A 19,967-nucleotide genomic window follows, 5' to 3' on the forward strand; every position below is an offset into this window, starting at 1 on the left:
CTTTCTCCAAAAAGATGTAAAGATTTGTTCCACTGTTCGGTGAGATGAACCATGAGATCACCAGTGGAAATATTGCTACGAAAGCCGTATTGCCGGTCAATAAGAAGCTTCCGTTCCTAAAGATATTTTATAAGCTGATAATTAATCAGCGTTTTTAAACGCTTTAGAAAGAAGATTCGCCTTTTTTGGGAATGGCAGATTTCCAACTTTTCGGAACGAGTCCAGAAGAAGGGATTTATGAATGTTAAGATCTTTAAGAACTCTCGTCACAGTTCGATTACGAAAAAAGATTGGTCCCATAGAATCATTTACGCGTTCAAGAACTGGGAGAGTAATGACACTATCTGGTAAGGTTGAATTTTCGGCGAACTACCTTGCAAATCTTGAGACTTTTTTCTAAGCTCAATGCAACCAGTTTGAGTCCCTTACGAAACGTGAGAGGCTGATTATGCTAATATGATTTAGATCGTTATAGAAGAATTCTTCTAGGTAATTCTTGCGTTTTTTAGCTAGAGCAGGGCATGTACAGAGAAGGTGAAGAACTGTTTTCTCCTCTTCCTCATCCATAAAGCTTCTGCGAAAGTCATTTGGGAATACGCCTAGAAACGTGGCGTGTTTTCCTATTAGACATATGGTGGCGAATTGCATAAGCAACAGTTTACATGTAGCGATTAGTTCTAAGTTAAACAAAATAAAGAGAATTGCTTCGCAAGAATGTATAATTTGTTTGGATGGAAAAGAGTAGCTAGCAAGGTCTACCTTCTTGCATTGTTTTTCTCCTAATGAACTTATATAGTTCTTCAAGCTAATGGATCTCAAAACGGTCTAGGATGTTGCTTATTTCAAAATAGAAAGCCAATATGTTTTGCATCAAAGAGTTTAACAACTACAGAAGTTAAATACGCACAGATAGAGATAGAGTTTTTGGGCATAGTTTATGCGTGTGAAAAGTTTCACGCGTATGTCCATGGAAGAAAATTGACTGATCACAAGCCATTAGTGAGCTGAGTCAAATTCATTCCACAAGGCTTCAGAAAATGAAAATTAAGCTTCTCAAATATGATTTAGATGTTCTGTATGTACCGGGCAAGTTGTTTCACGTAGCAGACCTACTGTCGCGAAACTTTTTAGACGATAATACTATAAATATGGATAGTTCATTTAGAGATTGTGTATTGTCAACTTGAGCAAGTCTGGAAAAGAACAATTTTAAATAACTATTCAAAATGACAAAATTTCGCAGTCTATTATACAACACTTTCAATATGGTTGGCCAAAATTAAAACATGCTTTATCACAGGAGTTACAATTTTATTGGATTATTAAAGACCACTTATATTTTTAACATGGATTACTTTTCAAAGCTTAGTGCAAGAAATGCTTAGTATTTTGCATGAGTCACACATAGGTGTTAGCAAAACTAAAGCAAGGGCTAAAAGAATTTTATATTGGCCTATGATGAATCGAGACATTGAAAATATAGTGGAACTTGTGAAAAATTCAAAGCTAGCAATAGCCACCATAATTTAATTCCACATCCTATTCCCACTCAAAATTGATTGCGATTTACTTGACTTTGGAGTTAGATCTTATTTGATATTAGTAGATTATTTGTCCAATACCCGTATAGTGATGGTGCCTTGGACTGTCATGCAATTGGTCTTGGGTTCAATCCCTGCCTGTGCCACCTAATTTGTTCACGGGTACTGCCTCTTGCGAAGAATTGACAAATAATCCAAGAGTAATTCTTGTCATGAAAAAGTGCTTTCTCAAATTAGCCGTTCAGATTCGGCATATAAACTGTAGGTCCCTTCCATCTCTGACAACATTACTCGCACAAAGAAATTGTTGAGAGTTGTAAGTCACTAGGCCACGGTTCTTCATGCATTGTTTAATAAGTCAAATATATACAAATGCATTTGGTTAGGTATTAACGTTATTAGTTCATTTATGTGTTTGTCCTTGTAAGATGATTCTTCTAAGGACTTAAGTCTTTTATACCAGAGAAAATAATTAAATAAGAAAGTATCGTAGATATACTTTAGACAAATTTGGAAAAAATGAGAGTGTAAAACATTAAAACCGCATTTTTATTTCAAATAAGCTAAAATAACAATTTAAGCCCTTGAACAGCAAATTAATATTAAAAACAAAAGCAAATCTTTAATTTTACTCCTCACACATAATCGGACACTTAATAGATAATTGCCTTTCGATTTAATCGCTTTCTCAAGGCATCGATGTATTGAGGAGACAAGTTTAAAACATACTTCAGGATTTAATTTTTGCCATTCCTCTTGAAGGCCCGTCTTAAGGTCCTCGATGTTTTTAAAGTTCTTTTAAACAACTTGACGCCCCAGTTCATCTATATGTGCGATTGCATTAAGGTCAGGTGACTTTTTCTGTGTTTTAACCACATCAGGTTAGGTAAGGTTAAAGTGTCTGCGGATACAGAATCCACTAAAAGAAAAGGTCCATTGTGATACCACATGAATCTAGAGAATTACTTCCCACTAGTCGAACCATTTTGAGCTTCTATATAACGAAGGAGATATTTCATATCCATTTTAGCTAGTTCACTGGAATTATCAAAAGAGTATTCTCCCAGATGAAGTTTGCGTCTTAGTGAAAGAGCAGGGCAAGTGCAGAGAAGATGAGAGATTGTTTCCTCTTCTTCCCCATCCATACAGCTCTTGCAGAAGTCATTTGAGGCTACACCAAGTCGTATAACGTGTCTGCCTATAAGACAGTGTCCCGTAAGGACACCTATTAGGGAGCTAATATGAAGTCTGCTTTGAGATAACAAGTCTTTAGAGGGCTTTAGGTCCAGTAAAGGCCATATGAGTTTTGTGGCTGTGCATGTTGGTAAATTGTGCCACCTAGAGTTTGTTATCTAAGAGCTGTTTCTTTTAGTAGAAGTTTACACGTAGCAACGGTATACCTACCTTCTCCGGCACCCAACAGGGGTGAATGTTAAATTGCTGCGCCCGCCATTTCCATAAGAGACGATCGACAATCGAGGGCCGTTTGATATTTAGTTGAAACACCATCAAGAGATTTAATAGCAGCCTGACAGTCAGAGAAGATGCGAATATCAGACGTTGATATAACGTTTTCTCTTAGCTTGGAGAGGACCTGTTTGATCGCTAAAATATTCGCTTGGAAGACGCTACAATGATTAGGGAGGCCAAAAGAGATGCTTACATTTAGCTTTTCTGAGTACACGCCACTATCATTTATCTTGGATCCATCTGTATAAAAATGAAATTATTTGATTCAGGAGTTTTTTGTCTTCCCATTTATGTTTGGATAGAATGGATACCTGGAAGTTTTTTCCAAATTGGGGTTTTGGAATAGTGTAGTCTATGTACTTTGGTATAGAACCGAAGAGGTTCAAAATGATGAAATGCTGTACTCGCTGCCACTTGTTTGCAGAAGATGTCGAGGGGTGTCAGATGGAGGAGTGTCTAACGCTGCTAAGAGTGTGGTTCTCAATGCCGCGCTTATGCAGAGACATCCAGTGCGTTAGATTCTACGAAGTTTTTCGTAGTATGTGACTTTCTCCAGTGCAGTCCACCATACTGCAACCCCGTACATAAGTATTGGTCGGATGACCAATGTGTATAGCCAATAGGTTATGCGAGGTTGAAAACCCTATTTCTTTCTACGGCTTTCTGGCAAGTGAAAAGAGCTACTGTAGCTTTCTTAACTCATTCCTGAATATTAGGTTTAAGCACCTTAGGGCATTTATACAATAACGACGACCTTGCTGTACAAGACGTCTGCTTTGGGTAGTTGTCTTGGTATTTCGAGTTTACTGACACTGGACCACAAATGTTGTTTCAATATATTGATATTAGCCATTTGATACATTTTATTCTCCACAAAATGTTAGTTCCGATTATCAAAGCATCAAATCCTCATACCTTAACCAAATATCCGCCATGTTTTACAGTAACCCGAGTATTCTTATGAGAAAATTAATTAATTTGCTTTTTGCCATTCATACATTCTTCCATCGGAACCTTTAAGTTTAAATAAAAAATTGGATGGGTCTGATATCCAAGTATCTAAATGAACTGTTGCACGTCTTTTAGTTTAAGCTGGACTTCAAGAACGGTTGCCACGCAACAAAGCATTGGTCACAATTGTACAAAGACAACTGCGCATCCGATTTGCAAGACTACATGCCAATTGGACGGCGAATAGATACAAATTTGTTTTGTGGAGCTATGAGACGAAGATGAATAGTTTTAGTCTCAATGGCAGAAAACATTTAAAACGCTCAAAATACGAAGAATTTGATTCCAAGTACATTTCACCTATATTCAAATATGGCGATAGATCAATCTGCTTTTTGGGGATTTTCCTCTACGAACGGCGTAAGACGCATTAATCGTATTGATGGAATCATAAATAAAGAAAAATACGTTGCAATACTTTTTTTTCGATATTTCATTTCATGTTTATTAATTCATAATTCACATTAAGATTACAACCTTATTATTTGTGAAGGCTTTAACCCGTTATTTGTTTAGAATAACATAAAATATAGACTTAATATATTTCTTTGAAGATGAATCTGGCAAAGTTGTTATATATAAAATTAAGTATTCGCCTTTTATTTGAGGCAACGCCTCAGCCAGGGCCGGATTGACGGGAGGGCAACCGGGGCGGAAACCTACAGCACTTTGTACATACATACAGGCAATGAATGTAATATCAAAATCTCAAATAGCCCTTATAAGAAATACTTCCAATTCACTACCCATCTTGAGGGAGTACCCCAATCGCTAATTGGCTGAGGGGACTGGTACAGGAAGAACCGATCAAGACCTAGCGATGTAAGAGGCTCAACAAATCGAGTATTGAAGAACTGATCGGTTCTATGGGTGATAAGGTACTAACTGAAATAATATCCAGAATTAAAAAATCGGAATATTATTCCGTATCAGTGGACTCTACTCCCGACGAAGCCAAAAGAAAGGTTTATCACCGTTTTACCAAACTGCAGTCATACAGGCGAAGCCACAGCAAACACTTTGCTCACATTTTTAGGTGACCATCAAATAGACATCATGGATTGCCGCAGCCAATTATATGACAATGGTGCAAACATGAGTGGCAAAAACAAGGGGATGCAGGCTCTTATTTTGGAGAAAAATCATTTATCGGCGTTGGTACCTTATTGTGGACAATCTATGAAATTAGGGGGAAAGGCAGCTGCTAACTCTTTTAACACGTTTTTCACAGCCAGTAAAGATCGGCACCGAATTCTGATTGGGAAATTATTGGAAAAAAGCGAAAACGATTTACTCCGAGAACTGGATTTCAACGAAATCATCAACGATTTTTCGGCAAAAATATTTATATGTGTTTGTTCAATACTAAAGGAATCTACTTGGTTTCACAATAAATTATTTATTAAAAAAAAAAAAAGGTTTACTTTATTTCGAAACTAATTTAGAGCGAGGGGACTCTTCTCCTTTATTGGCCCGAGGCCTCTGGACCTCTAAAACCGGCCCTTTCTACCGCACATTTCACATTTATTCAGCAGAATAGGTAATAGAAGAGATCTTACAAGCAACATTTGACTACTATTACGAACAAAACTTTGGGATGTCCACACTAGACGCTCGTTAAAAATAATACCTAGATTTCTAGCAGACGTTACAAATTCAATAACTGAGCCACCCAGCAGAACCGGTGGAAAGCTCGTCTTATCAAAGGCGCGTTTGTAAATATACAAAGTTTTAGATTTTCTTGGATTGAGGGTGAGGTTATGCTTGAGAGCCCACTGTTGTATAACTACTAGACTATAAATACCTATGCTATCTACAGGAGTGTCCAAGTATAATTGGACGTCATCAGCAAACATATGAACTTTACAAGATTCAACCAGTCGAGGAAGCTCATTAACGTAAAGTGAAAATAATAGAGGTCCAAGAATAGAACCCTAAGGGACCCCTCCGGGGACTGTCAGAAATGAAGATGTCTGATTGCACCTTTTTTAAAAGTAGTTTCTCGAAGACTTTAGAAAGGAATGGTAGGATAGCAATAGGCCTATATTCAGGCTTAGCACAGTTTAAAGTCTTAGGGATAGGAAGTATCTTAGCATATTTCCATATTCTCGGATACTGAGAACTGGTTAATATAGAATTATAGAAATAAGTTATGTATTATAGAATATCAGTAAATACAATTTTCAAGAACTTCGGATTGATCCGATCTATTCCTACCGCGCCTGATTTAATGGACAGCATTGCCTCGACGATATCTTGACCTGTGAAACGACTAATGTTAAACTTTGTTCAGGGTCGTCAACTTCATTACTCGAAACATCATATGCAGAGCCTTGAGAGTCAATTGAATTACGTGTTTTGGAAACAGATAAAGATAAAAACTAAGTGAAAGTTGACGAATACACCGATCATACGGAGTTTAACCTTCATGGTTATAGCTTAGTGCCATTATTCTTTTCTCACCATGGTCTAGCCGTTTACGCCCGTAATGATGTTGCCTACCAGCTTCTGCCAAAGTATGCCCAATGTATTAATACAAATTTTAATTATATATGGTTCAAATTTACTGTTCAAAGGTGCATCGTTCACACGTGTTTTATTTATCGTAGCCCAAGTCTGGATAGCAATTCGACTTCTTAAGAATTCGATGCGCTGTCCTACTCTATCCAGAGAACTGATCCCATTTTCCGCACAGTAAGATCGTTGTTACAGGCGATTTCAATGTTCACAATTCTTCGTGGCTGCGCTATTCTGGTCAGACAACATCCGAAGGAAGGTATATCGAGATTTTTGCTAAATTAAACCACCTGACTCAGTTAGTTGACGAGCCAACTCGAATTCTTGACGTTGCAGATCAATCCACCAACACTCTAGACTTGTTCTTACCTCTGATCCTAATAAATATACTGTCAGTGTATCTGTGTATCTGAGAACCGTTTGGCAATATGAGAAGCCAACTGCGACGGTCTCAATGAATTCTTCAGGAACTTTAACTGGTCACTATGCTTCCTCGATAGTGACGTGGATTCCAATGCAGATATGATTACAAACTTAATTCTTTGTGTAATGAGAAATTTTATCCCAAATGGGGTAAAATCTATCAAACCCAAAGAAAAATCATGGTTTGATTCAAAGCTGTAGAGAGGTTATTAGGATCAAAATGTAAATTCCCGGAATTATAAAGCCAACCCAACTGAGGAAAACCGGAATAAGTTCAAACACGCTAGAAAGACCTGTAACGGACATATACGACGCATACAATTTTTGCATGGTAGCAAAAATTTCTGGTCATTTGTAAAAAAATGTGCGCAACACTACATCACCGTCAATTCCTACGCTCGTTTCTAATGACACTCCCTATGTAAGCTCAATTTGCTTGCGGCACAGTTTGCTGTTAGTTCGATGCTGCCAGTGAGTTACATGTCTCCGCTTGTACTTGAAAGCGTAAACGAATCTTTGGGACGAATCTTCTTTCGCACTCGTTCAGTGCAGTTACTAGAGTACTTAAAAATATTGACATTCAAAAATCCGCTAGTCCGGATAGTATCAACGCTATTGTTTTGAAGAGGTGTTCTTCAACGCTGGCAAAACCACTGCGTAAGCTTTTCCATCTGTTCTCTTTCCGAGTGGATGGAAAACACATTTCTCCAGCCTATCCCTAAAAAAGGCGAATCCTCCTCACCATATAACTGTCGTCCAATTGCACTTACATCCCTTCTTTCCAAGGTCATGGAGACGCTGATCAATTTTCAGCTTAAGAACTATCTTGAAAAACAGAAGCTTCTTAATGACCGGCAGTATGGCTTTCGTTGCAATAGGTCTACTGGTGATCTCATGATTTATCTCACCGAATAGTGGAACAAATCTTTACATCGTTTTAAAGAAAGTAATATTATTGCACTTGATATTTCAAAGGCATTTGATAGAGTTTGGCAACAAGCTCTCTTATCGAAAATGCGTGTTTTTGGTATTGGTGAATCTCTTCTTTGTTGGGTTAGAAATTACCTTTCGGACTGTTCAGTTCAAGTAGTATTGGACGGGTTCAAATCTGATATTCATAAAATAAACGCTGGTGTGCCCCAGAGCTCCGTTTTGTCTCCGACGCTCTTCCTCATTTTTATAAATGATCTTTTGTCTGAAACTTCTAACACACTTAATTGTTTCGCTGATGACAGTACCCTAAGCTGTTCATATTCGTTTTTAGATTCTCAACCTTGTTCTTCGGATGTGGACGTATAACGGCAGCGGATATTGACAGCTTTGTCCAATGGGGAATACAAAATCGTGTAGAATTTAATGCTTCGAAAAATCAATGCTGTCTACTGTATCAATAGCGTAACCCTCCCCCAATGCCACTATTCATGAGTGGTACTTGCATCGAGGAGACTGAACAGCTATCAGTCCTAGGTGTGTTCATTACAAACCACTTGTTGTAGAGTGATTACATATTTGACAAATGCTGTTAAGTGTTTAGGTTTTCTCCGAACGATGCAAGAAGTTTTTTACCCATTCTAATCTAGCTATAATTTATAAAGCCTATATTCGTCTTAAACTTGAGTACAATTCAAATATTTGGGCAGGTGCTCCTATAATCCACTTGAGTCTCTTGGACGGAATTCAAAAGAGAGCTCTAAAAATGAAAGGTGACCGTTGTCTTACTGAAACTTTTGAATCTCTCGATCACCGTCGTAAGGTTTCATGTCTCTCAATATTTTATCGCTTCTTCCATAAGCAATGCTCCAATGAAATAGCCAGTTGCATTCCTCCAATCAAACAATTCAACCGTAATACTCTTTCTTTTAGGAATGCCCATCATTTCGGACGTACTATAACGTACAGAGATTCTTTTTTTAGTCGCACTACACGAATGTGGGGCGCTTTAGCAGACGTAATGTTTCCCACTCATTACAATGTGCAGGCATTCAAAACCTGTGTGCCTCGGCATCTCCTTTCTAATCCTGTCATCCCTTCCTAATTACTCGCACTGTGTATAATCATTGTAAGGGTATTTATATCCCCTTGAGTGCGGGTAAAATATAAAAAAAATAGTGGAAATATGTCAAGATCTTATATACTCTATGAAAAACTAGTTAAGGTATAAAAATAGACATAACCGTTGAATCCATTTAAACACATAAATAAAAGCAACCACCGATGAACAAAAATTTAACAATATTTTTGAAAAAGCTTAAAAAAGGACTTTACGTTTAGAAATCTTTGTATGCCAATAAATAAGTGCATTACTTTAAACTAAATAGGTACTTCTTAAAAATCTTGATTTTTGCTATAGATTGATTTTGAAGACGGGTTTGACTTAAGAGCATCAAAGCGTATTTGAAAAGGGCAATATAATTGCCTGAAAAAAAAAACAACGACTAATGTTATTCACCATAAACTTATCGTTATCATCACAAATAATCTTAAGTCCTATGAAACAAAAGAAATCCTTGAATCGCTTTTAATTCTGAAAGAAGTTCATCCAATATTTCTGCATTTTCCGGTAGACAGCCAACAGTAGTTGGTTAAATTGTATTCAGTGGGGTCTTCTTTGTAGTTATGAAATGTGTCATCAAGTTCTTTTTTCGTTAATAAAGAATTATTTAAAAACGTTTCAATGTGGGACTTCAACAGAAACAAAAGCGCTCTTTAAATGCAAGTTAAAAAGAAAATACCAGCAACCATTGATACTACACATTTTTGAATATAGAGCAGAGCTGTGTTGTGTTCCACGGAAGATACTGACCTCTCGCAACACAACACAACACGAGCACGAAAAATAAAAACAACCCCTGTTTTTACAGTTTATTTTGTCTCAAAAATTCTTGGAATACCTAGTTTTTGTTTTTGAACTTAAAAAAATGTTGTCGATTTCTAAACTCGTTTATCAATTTTGAAACAACAATTTTATAAAACTACGTACCTTGAATTTTGGCGATTTTTATCAAAATGTCGATACTCGTTTGTCGTGGTCGTCGTCATGATTTGGATTTCTTGATTTCTTCGGTGGTCAATAAAATTAAGTGAAAAATATGAATGTTTGTTTGGAACACATTGTGTTGGTTGTTTTTGTTGTTGATTCGAAAACATTGAAGAACACAGTGCATAGGATTGTTAATCTTTAATTAATTATCAAAAAAAAGACAAAAGCACACAAACAACACTGGATTTTTATCAAATTGTTTACAAAGTTTTTACGAGCACGAGAGTAAATTTGTAATGTTTTGGTTTTGGATTTTGTATTTTTCGTTTTTTTTGGAGAATGAAGACGTTTTTGAATTCGAGTTCAAAAGATAAATGAAAGCAGAAAGCGAGCGAATGCGAAAAAAAAAACGAAAGAAGAAACAGCAAACAGATAAACAAAATGAAAATTTGTATTTTCCTTGTGGAAAACTTATATGTTTTGCTCACTCTAATAATTCCCGTTGCATTTTCAATATAGTACTAGTTTTTTGTATACGAATTTTGTTTTAAAAGGTTTGAGTATAGGATAGTGGTGAGTGGTGAGTTTGCCAGTAATGGTTCTGGAATAAAATGCTATAAAACTGAGAACAGTTTTGTTAATGGTAAACTTCTTAAAACTTATTTGATACAGTTCGAATAAAAAGAAAACAACAAGTAACAAAAACAACAAGAAAGGTTTCTTTGTGATATTAAAAACGAGGTTGCAGCACTAAATCCTTTTGGAGAAATTGCCCACACGCACAGTTCGAAATTCTCGTCCTCTATATGACGAAACATCCAGATTTGTCAAAAGGCTACCTCAAAACACCTGAAGCAAAACAAAAGTCCAACCATTTATGGACAAATTTATCCAATCATTTAAACGAGGAAAGTCCACCACAAAGTTAAGCTAAGAAATGATAAAATTAGTTTGACTGGAATTAGTGAAATATAATGCATTAATTTCACTAGAAGAGAAGGTTGCTGAACTTTTGGACTTAGGTCAAGCGATTGAGGAAATGTCCAGTTCATGATGTTTTGGAGCGAATAATAATGACAGTGTCCTTTTGTTAGAAAAAAATATCAAAAACCCTTCAAATTTGGAAAATAAAGTTATCATTCCACCCCGCGAATAACACCAAAAAACCGCAGATTACACCATTAGAAAAAGAAGTTAATAATCAAACATCCTACCAGAACAATTCCTTGGAACTGATTAGGGAATTGTTTCAAAATCTGAAAGAAATTTTGAAATATGAAAGGAGAGACTCCGAATTGAAGGAAAAAATATACAAACTTAAAGAAGAAAAACTGCAACTTAAAAAAGAAAAAATGGAACTTAAGAAAGAAAAACTGGATCTTAAAAAAAGAAAAAAATGGAACTTAAAAAAGAAAAGTTTGAATTCAAAAAGGAAAGTTATATTGAAAAAAAAAACAACATGCTGTGATTAAATTGAAACTCAAATCCGAGATTCTAACACTTCGCCAATTACTAAACACTCCATATTGATTGTGTTTGAAGTTTCATTTCTTATGTATGTAATTTTTTAGTTTTATGAAGTACGTACATTGAATATTAAAATACTATGATAAGTGCTGAAAAAAGACTGAAATTATTTCTTTTTTGTTTCGTTGTTTTTTTAAATTTTTTAGTCTTAAGAGTTGCTTTTCAAAAATAAACACTTTATGAGTTGGTTAAATCATTTCTTATTTTATTTCTTATTCTTTTAGCCAAATAAGAATGTTCCTCGGTTTCTAAAGGCTTTTCTTACCAAAGAGAAATGGTTCTATTATTCTACCAATAATACTTGTGTTCAATTAGGGAGTTCAACTTTAAACTTCAAACAGAAATTGTGGAGAGTGCAACACACGTTTAAAATTTGAGTAACCTTCTCGGGTGGATAATGAAGTTCCATGGCCGTCAAAAGACATCGGAACCTTGCCTTTAGGACACTAAAACTCGCCTAACTCAGCTAGTCAACGTGCCCACCCGAATATCGGACGTTGAAGGTCGAGCTGAAAACACTCTTTACTTGTTTCTTACCCCTGACCCTGATAAGTATACTGTTAGGTTAGTGTTCTATCTCCTCTGGGCACATCTGACTTTTGTGTTATATCAGCAAATTTCTCGTGTCAAAACTGTTCAGTTAAAGAAAGAGCTCCTAAGAGAACCGTTTGGCAATACGAGAAATCTAACTGGGAATGAGAACTTTTATCCCGAAAGGGGTTAAAAGCATCAGACCTAAGGAAAACGCATGGTTCGAAGCGAGCTGTAAAGAGGTTATAAGGGCCAAAGAGGTAAGTTTCCGTTGTTTTAAAGCCAATCCAACAGAGGAAAACCAGAATAAGTTCAAGCAAGCCAGGAAGGCCTGCAACGTCCATATTTGACGGACCAAATTTTTACATGACCGAAAATTACGGCAAAAAATACTGCAATGTCCCAAAGGCAGTAAAAATTTTTGGTCATTTGTAAAAAATATGAGGAATTCTTCCCCTTCTTCGGTTCCTACGCTCGTTGTCAATGACACTCCTTTTGTTAGCTCTTTAGAGAAAGCGTATCTCTTTGATAGGCAGTTCGCCGCCAATTCAACTCTGCCAGTGAGTGTTATGACTCCGCCTGTACTTGAGCGAGTTAATGATTCTATGGGGCATAGAATTTTTTTCGCACTCGTACTGTAGCGAGAGTCCTAAAAGATCTTAACATACACAAATCTGCTGGTCCGGATGGTATCCCCGATATTGCTCTGAAGAGGTGTTCTTCATCGCTGGCAAAACCACTGCGTAAGCTTTTTCATCTGTCCTACTCCTCAGGTCTCGTTCCGAGCGGATGGAAAACCGCATTTGTCCAGCCTATTCCCAAAAAAGGCGAATCTTCCTCACCGTCTAATTATTGACCGTTTGCACTTATGTCCCTTCTTTCCAAGATCATGGAAACGCTGATTAATTATCAGCTCAAGAAATATATTGAAGAATGGAAGCTTCTCAATGACCGACAGTATGGCTTTTGTAGCAATGAGTCCACTGGTGATCTCATGGTTCATCTCACCGAACAGTGAAACAAATCTGTAATATTATTGCACTAGATATTTCAAAAGCATTTGATAGGGTTTGGCATCTTGCTCTCTTATCGAAAATGCGTGCTGTCGGTTTGAATGAATCCCTCCTTCATTGGATTAGTAATTACCTTTCGAATCGTTCAATACAAGTTGTATTGGATGGATTCAGTCTGAAAACCATAAAATAAATGCTGGTGTGCCCCAGGGCTCTGTTCTATCTCCAACACTCTTTCTCATTTTTATTAATGATCTCCTGTCTGCAACATCTAATCCAATACATAGTTTTGCTGACGATAGTACTCTTAGCTTTTCATATTCGTTTTCAGACTCACATCCCTCTTCTTCGGATGTGGAACTGCAACGACAAAATATGATAAGTTCGTTAAATTCCGATCTAAACATCATTCTGCAATGGGGATTAAAAAACCGAGTAGAATTTAATGCTTCGGAAACCGAATGCTGTCTTCTATCGGTAAAGCGAGATATACCCCCTTTGCCATTATCAATGAGACTGAACACCTTGATATTCTCGGTATGTGTGTCACCAACCACCTCTTGTGGAATGATAACATACGCGATGTCGCAAAAATGCCGCAAGATGTTTGGGTTTCCTAAGGCGATGCAAGAAATATGTCACCCCTTCTGATCTGGCTATTATATACAAGACTTACATACGTCCAAAGCTTGAGTATAACTCTCATCTCTGGGCTGGTGCTCCTGCAACTTACTTAAGCCTATTGGATAGTATTTAACGTAGTGCATTTAAATTGATAGATGATAATATTATCATAAGTTCATTTACTTCGCTTGAACATCGTCGTAAGGTCTCTTGTCTGACCATTTTTTACCGTTATTTTAACGGCTTATGCTCTAGTGAAATAGCCAGTTGCATTCCTCCCCTTAAACAGTTCAACCGTAATACTCGCGCTTCTAGGAATGCTCATCAGTATACCCTCGAGCCCAACTTCGGCCGTACTGTCAAATACAGATATTCGTTTTTTAGCCGTACTACGCGAATGTGGAATGCCTTACCACACTCTGTCTTTCCTAATCATTGCAATATTCAGGAATTCAAAACCAATGTGCACCGACATCTCCTTCCAACCTCTCTCTCCTCTTCCTAGTGCTCACACTGTGACTCTGCATAATAAGGGTAGTAATATCCCCTTGAGTGTGTGTTTATTATAAAAAAAATTATTGATCTTAAAACTGAAAATATTTCGTTGACTTTCGATTCCATAGATTCTTCAGATGTTCAAATGGTAGACATGTGCATTCAAGAGGACACAAGCGTCCACAGGTTTTTTCTTAAAACCTACCTCTGTCTATCAACTCCTACTCTCACCTCCCCAGTGGAAAGTTGTTGGGGGCAGCAAACGAGAGAGGTGGGGAGAGGTGTTTCCACTAAGGCACCTCTCCTTATCCTAGACGGCAGCGGAGGAATTCCCGAGATGGAATCAACGGTGGCGTCTACAGTTCCAGTAAGGTTGAACTACTTAGTGAACACCTTATAGGGCTTCTTTGACTTATTCGGAGCCCAGGCCTGTAAGGAGCGGTTTTATCCGGCTCCCCATCCTTGGAGTTATACTTAGGATCTGGCCCTCCAGGTTGGGGGTTGTGCGTCGGGGTGACTTCCTGGCCACGTAAAAGCTTTCAAAGTTGCGAAGCACCAACAAGCCTCGGATACGGACGGATTTACTGTTGACAACCAACGCAAACGAATAAAGGACAACGAACTTCGGATATGCACGTGGAATGTTAGGTCCCTTAACAGACCACGTGCGGCCGAAGAATTAGCGGAGGCCCTAGAACGATATAAAGCAGATATCACCGCCATCCAGGAAATACGATGGGATGGGCCGGGCAAAAAGAGGATGAAAAACTGCGATATCTACTATGGTGACTGCTACCACGAAAACCAACAGCGCTTATTTGGATGCGGATTCGTCATTGGAGCCAGACTTAGGCAAGAAGTCTTGAGCTATAGGTGCATCAATGAGCGCCTCATGACCATACGCATCAAGGCTAAATTCGGCAACATTAGCCTGATATGCGCGCACGCCCCCACAGAAGAGAAAGACGACAACACCAAAGATATGTTCTTCGAGCTCTTAGACAAAACATATGAGCAGTGCCCTTGCTACGATATTAAAATAGTCCTGGGCGATTTTAATGCCAAGCTAGGAAGGGAAGACATCTTTGGTGGAATAATCGGGAAGAACAGCCTGCACGACAACACTTCCGACAATGGATTCAGGTTCATAGATTTTGCTGCGGGGCGAAACGTCATGGTAGCCAGTACGCGTTTTCCACACCTCAACATCCACAAAAGAACTTGGACTTCTCCAGATTAATCTACCGTTGACCATATTGCGATCGACGCCAGACACGCTTCCAGCATTATGGATGTACGAACTTTCCGAGGAGCTAACATCGACTCGGACCACTACCTCGTTGTAGCCAAGGTAGCACTTCGGATTTCCAGACCCAAGGCAAAACTGGGAGGTGCTGGGAGAAGGTACAACGTCGAACGGCTACAATCGCCAGAGATCGCCAAATCCTTTTCCGACCGAGTTACAAGTAACCTCTCTCAAAATTCTCTGCCGCCAACACAATGTATCGAAAACCAGTGGCAACATTGCCAAGATGCAATCAGAGAAGCCGCCTCTGATGTGCTGGGTTTCAAACAGCCACCAACAAGGAACCCCTGGTTTGATGAAGAATGTCGGCAAGCAAATGCAGCCAAGCAACAGGCACGCAAAGCGGCGCTGCATAAAAGGACGAGAGCTGCTCGTGAGCTCTATGAGCAGAAAAGGCGAGAGGAACGCCGACTTCTCAGAAGGAAAAAGAGAGGGCATGAGAAGCGTGCGGTCGAAGATGTTGAGAGGTATAAAAGCAGGAATGAGGTTCGAAAGATTTATGAACAGGTGAAACGAAATTCACAGGTTCATAAACCTAGAGCCGAAGGCTGCAAAGACGAAAGTGGAGACATCATAATGGAACCGCAGTCAATGCTGACGATGTGGAAGGACCACTTCTGCAGACTGTATAACGGCGACGACGAACTGAATTCCGCTGTCAGGCAGGATGATCCATTCAATATAGACGACGAAAGCCAACAATCCCGTCCTCCCGACTTAGACGAAGTAAAGATTGCCATATCTAAGTTAAAGTCTAATAAAGCCTCTGGAGCAGATGGCTTGAATGCCGAGCTCTTTAAAGCTGCTGGAGATAAGCTGGTTAGGAGCATGCACCAACTTATCTGTAAGATATGGTCAGAAGAAAACATGCCCGATGAATGGAACCTCAGTATTGTTTGCCTGATCCTGAAAAAAGGAGACCCTGTTAACTGCACCAACTATAGAGGAATAAGTCTACTTAACATCGCCTATAAAATCTTCTCTGCCGGAATATGTGTACGTCTAAAGCCCATCGTCAACAACCTGATAGGTCCTTATCAGTGTGGTTTTAGACCAGGAAAGTCCACAGTTGATCAAATATTCACATTACGGCAGATCCTGGAAAAACTCAAGAGCACCAAATCGACACCCACCATCCTTTCATCGATTTCAAGGCCGCATATGACAGCATCTACAGGGACGAGCTGTATAGAGCCATGTCTATTTTTGGCATCCCTGCCAAACTCGTCCGTATGTGCAGGATCACCTTGGAGAATTCACGCTGCTCCATCAAGGTTGGAAACAACTTAACAGAACCTTTCGATGTCAAAAAAGGTTTTAGGTGATGCGCTGTCATGCGATTTTTTTAACATCGTGCTTGAAAGAATAGTGCAGAGCTCACACGTTAACACTAGAGGCACTATCTTTCAAAAGTCAGTCCAATTACTGGCATATGCTGATGACATTGACATAATCGGAAGAACTCAGCGTGATGTCAATGGGGCTTTTGTGAGTATTGAGGCAGAGGCGGCAAAAATTGGTTTAACGGTTAATGAGGGCAAAAAAGGACATGCTGTCGTCTATAAAGGATATACAACACCGACGTCACAATCGACAGAAGTAACTTTGAGGTAATCAAGGACTTCGTCTACCTAGGCTCCGCTGTAAACGCAGAAAACAACACCAGCGCTGAGAACAAACGCAGAATAACCCTTGCTAACCTCTGTTTCTTTGGGCTAAGAAAGCAATTGAGTGGTAAAGTCCCACCTTGGGTCGGTTCGAGAGAAAAAGTTCTTCGTGTGATCTACGGTGCCGTATGCATTGAAGGGGATTGGAGGAGAAGATGGAACGACGAACTGTACGGGCTGTTCAGCGACGTAGACTTAGCCAGAAGAGTAAAAGTCCAACGACTAAGATGGCTGGTTCACGTAGAGCGCATGGAAACCAATGCTCCGGCCCGGAAACTCTTCGAATCCACACCCACAGCACAGCGCAGTAGAAGAAGACCGCGAATCAGATGGCGTGCACAAGTGGAAAGTGACCTCACACTTGGAACTTGGAGCGCGAAGCTGGAGACATCTAGCTAGGGACCGAGCTAGATGGAGAAGTTTGTTGGGTGAGGCCCTAGTTCACACAGGACTGTAGTGCCACCTTAAGTAAGTAAGTAAATATAGACAAACTTTTAAGCAAGACAAATCGACAGACGGGATGGGACGTTATCAGTGTGGGTCGCATCCCAGCCTCTTTAGTTTTTCAAAATCAAATGGGGTGGCGCAACAGTCAGTTGTGAACCAGGGCCTAGTGACTTACAACTCTCAACCATTCCTGTGTGCGAGTACTGTTGTCAGGAATGGAAGGGACCTACAATTTAAGGCCGAATCCGAACGGCTAATTTGAGAAAGCACTTTTTCATGACAAGAATAACTCTTGAAGGATTTGTCAATTCCTCGCAAGAGGCAGTACCCGCGAAAATTATTTTTTTTAAATTAAGCTGGCACAGGTAGGGATTGAACCCAGGACCCCTTGCATGACAGTCCAACGCACTAACCATCATGCCACGGGTACTACAAGTACTTATGATTTTAATTCAAGTGTAAACCAAGTGATTTCTAGAATTCAGTTTAGAGATTTTAAGAATATCAATAAAACACATCTTGAAAATGATATAAACATGATAGCATGGAATGACATTTTCCTAATGCCTTCACCAGATGACCAAGTCTAGTTTTTAAACACAAATCTTAGTATTTTATTTAATTAACACGTTCCATTGAAAACACAAACTAGGATTCGCGAAAGTAAATAATGTTTTACTAGTAGAATTCAAGACCTTATAAATCGGCGTGATCTAGCATATCGACGCTGGAAACGTTTCCGTGTTAACGAGCTCAGTGAGTTGTACAAATCATTACGAAATAAAGTAGTTCAAGAGGTTAGACGCGCAAAAGTACAATTCTACTCTAACCGTCTAAATTTAAGATCCGATGGTCGTTAACTATGAAACAACCTCCGCCAGCTAGGAATAGGTAAATATAAATGAGTTAAACAGTAAATTTGCTTCTACATCTTTAGTAACTCCAAGAGATCATGTATATCTCAATACTATACCACTAACTTCTACAGACACTTTGTTCAGTTTCGATTGTGTGAACGTCTTAGACATACTTGAAAGTTGCATAAGTATAAAGTCCAATGCCACTGGTGTTGAGGATTTGAATCCAATTTTCCTTAAAGCTATTCTTCCATTGCTTCTTCCCTATTTTACACATGTAATAAATACAATCCTTACCACTGGCATTTTCCCGCATCAATGGACTAAAGTAAAAATAATTCCTATCCCCAAAAACTCGCTTTATAATGAATTTAGACCGATGTCAATACTTCCTTTTCTATCTAAAGTCTTTGAAAGGGATAATGCAACAACAATTAAGCAGCTTCATCAGTCGCAACAACCTTTTAGTAGATGTTCAATCGGCTTTTCGTTCACACCATGGCTAAATTATAAATAATCGAAGACATAAGGGCTGAACTCGATATTGACAAAGTAACTTTTTTTAGTCCTATTAGACTTTTAAAAAGCCATCGACATGGGGAATCACTTGATGCTTCTAAATAAACTGCGTCACATTCAATATATATTTAGAAGCTATTAAACTGTTTTCTTCCCTTTTGAATGATAAAAAGCAAGCCGTTTTTTTAAACGAAAATCTCTCCGATTCAACAAGGAGTTCCCCAAGGATCAATTTTAACGGGCAACCATGTTCGACAAAATAGTTCGATGGAAAAATTTACTTTCTGCTTTCATGGATTACTACGTTGTAGATTATCAATATTTTAAAACTTTCTTGAACTATTAATGAAGTAATTGAAGAAAAAGAAATAAACAAAATTGTAGTATCAGCGTAACACTAGCCCTTATAAACTTGCATTTACTTGGTAGGTTGGCAGCACTTCATTTGTTGTAAGAATTATAAGAAAGACTATCACAATATAAAAAGAGCAGGCACTTGAATAAAGACTAACCTCACAAGTCACAAGACGTTACTTTTTATTAAACCTATAAAATATCACATGGCGCAGCCGGTATATTTCTAAGTTTTAAGCTACGTTATGTTACAAAAAATATTTGAACAACTTGATATGGACTTTCACAAACCCCAACAACTGTGTCTGGATGGAAATTTGCGAGAAAATTGGAAGAAATTCAAGACCCACTTCAAGATCTATGCTACAGCTACAAAAACGGACAAAGAAGAAGAATCTATTCAAATAGCAAGATTCCTAAGTTGTGCTGGGAGCGAGGCAATTGAGCTCTACAATACGTTCGCGTTTGATGAAGATATAGAATATGAGGCAGTTCTTGCAAGATTCGAGGAATACTGCAGCTCCAAAACGACAAACATCATGTACGAACGTTTTTTATTTTATTCAAGGAATCACAAAGAAGGGGAACCTTTTGAGCACTTCCTTAAGGATATATCGGCACTGGTGGATAATTGTACATTTGGTACAGAGAAGGAGTCCATGTTAAGAGACCGCATCGTGCTTGG

General features: G+C 38.5%; 1 protein-coding gene across 1 annotated transcript in view; it reads right to left on the reverse strand.

Moving 5' to 3' along the window:
* Positions 1–10,219, reverse strand: part of LOC129943078 (shootin-1) — a 109,202-nt gene extending 98,983 nt beyond the window's left edge. The window contains exon 1 of the mRNA XM_056052293.1: positions 9,943–10,219. Coding sequence (XP_055908268.1) covers positions 9,943–10,109 — 167 coding nt within the window. The 5' untranslated portion in view covers positions 10,110–10,219. The remainder of the gene's footprint in view (positions 1–9,942) is intronic.
* Positions 10,220–19,967: the final 9,748 nt, after the last annotated feature.

This window comes from Eupeodes corollae, chromosome 1, assembly GCF_945859685.1.
Source record: "Eupeodes corollae chromosome 1, idEupCoro1.1, whole genome shotgun sequence".
Lineage (NCBI taxonomy): Eukaryota > Metazoa > Arthropoda > Insecta > Diptera > Syrphidae > Eupeodes > Eupeodes corollae.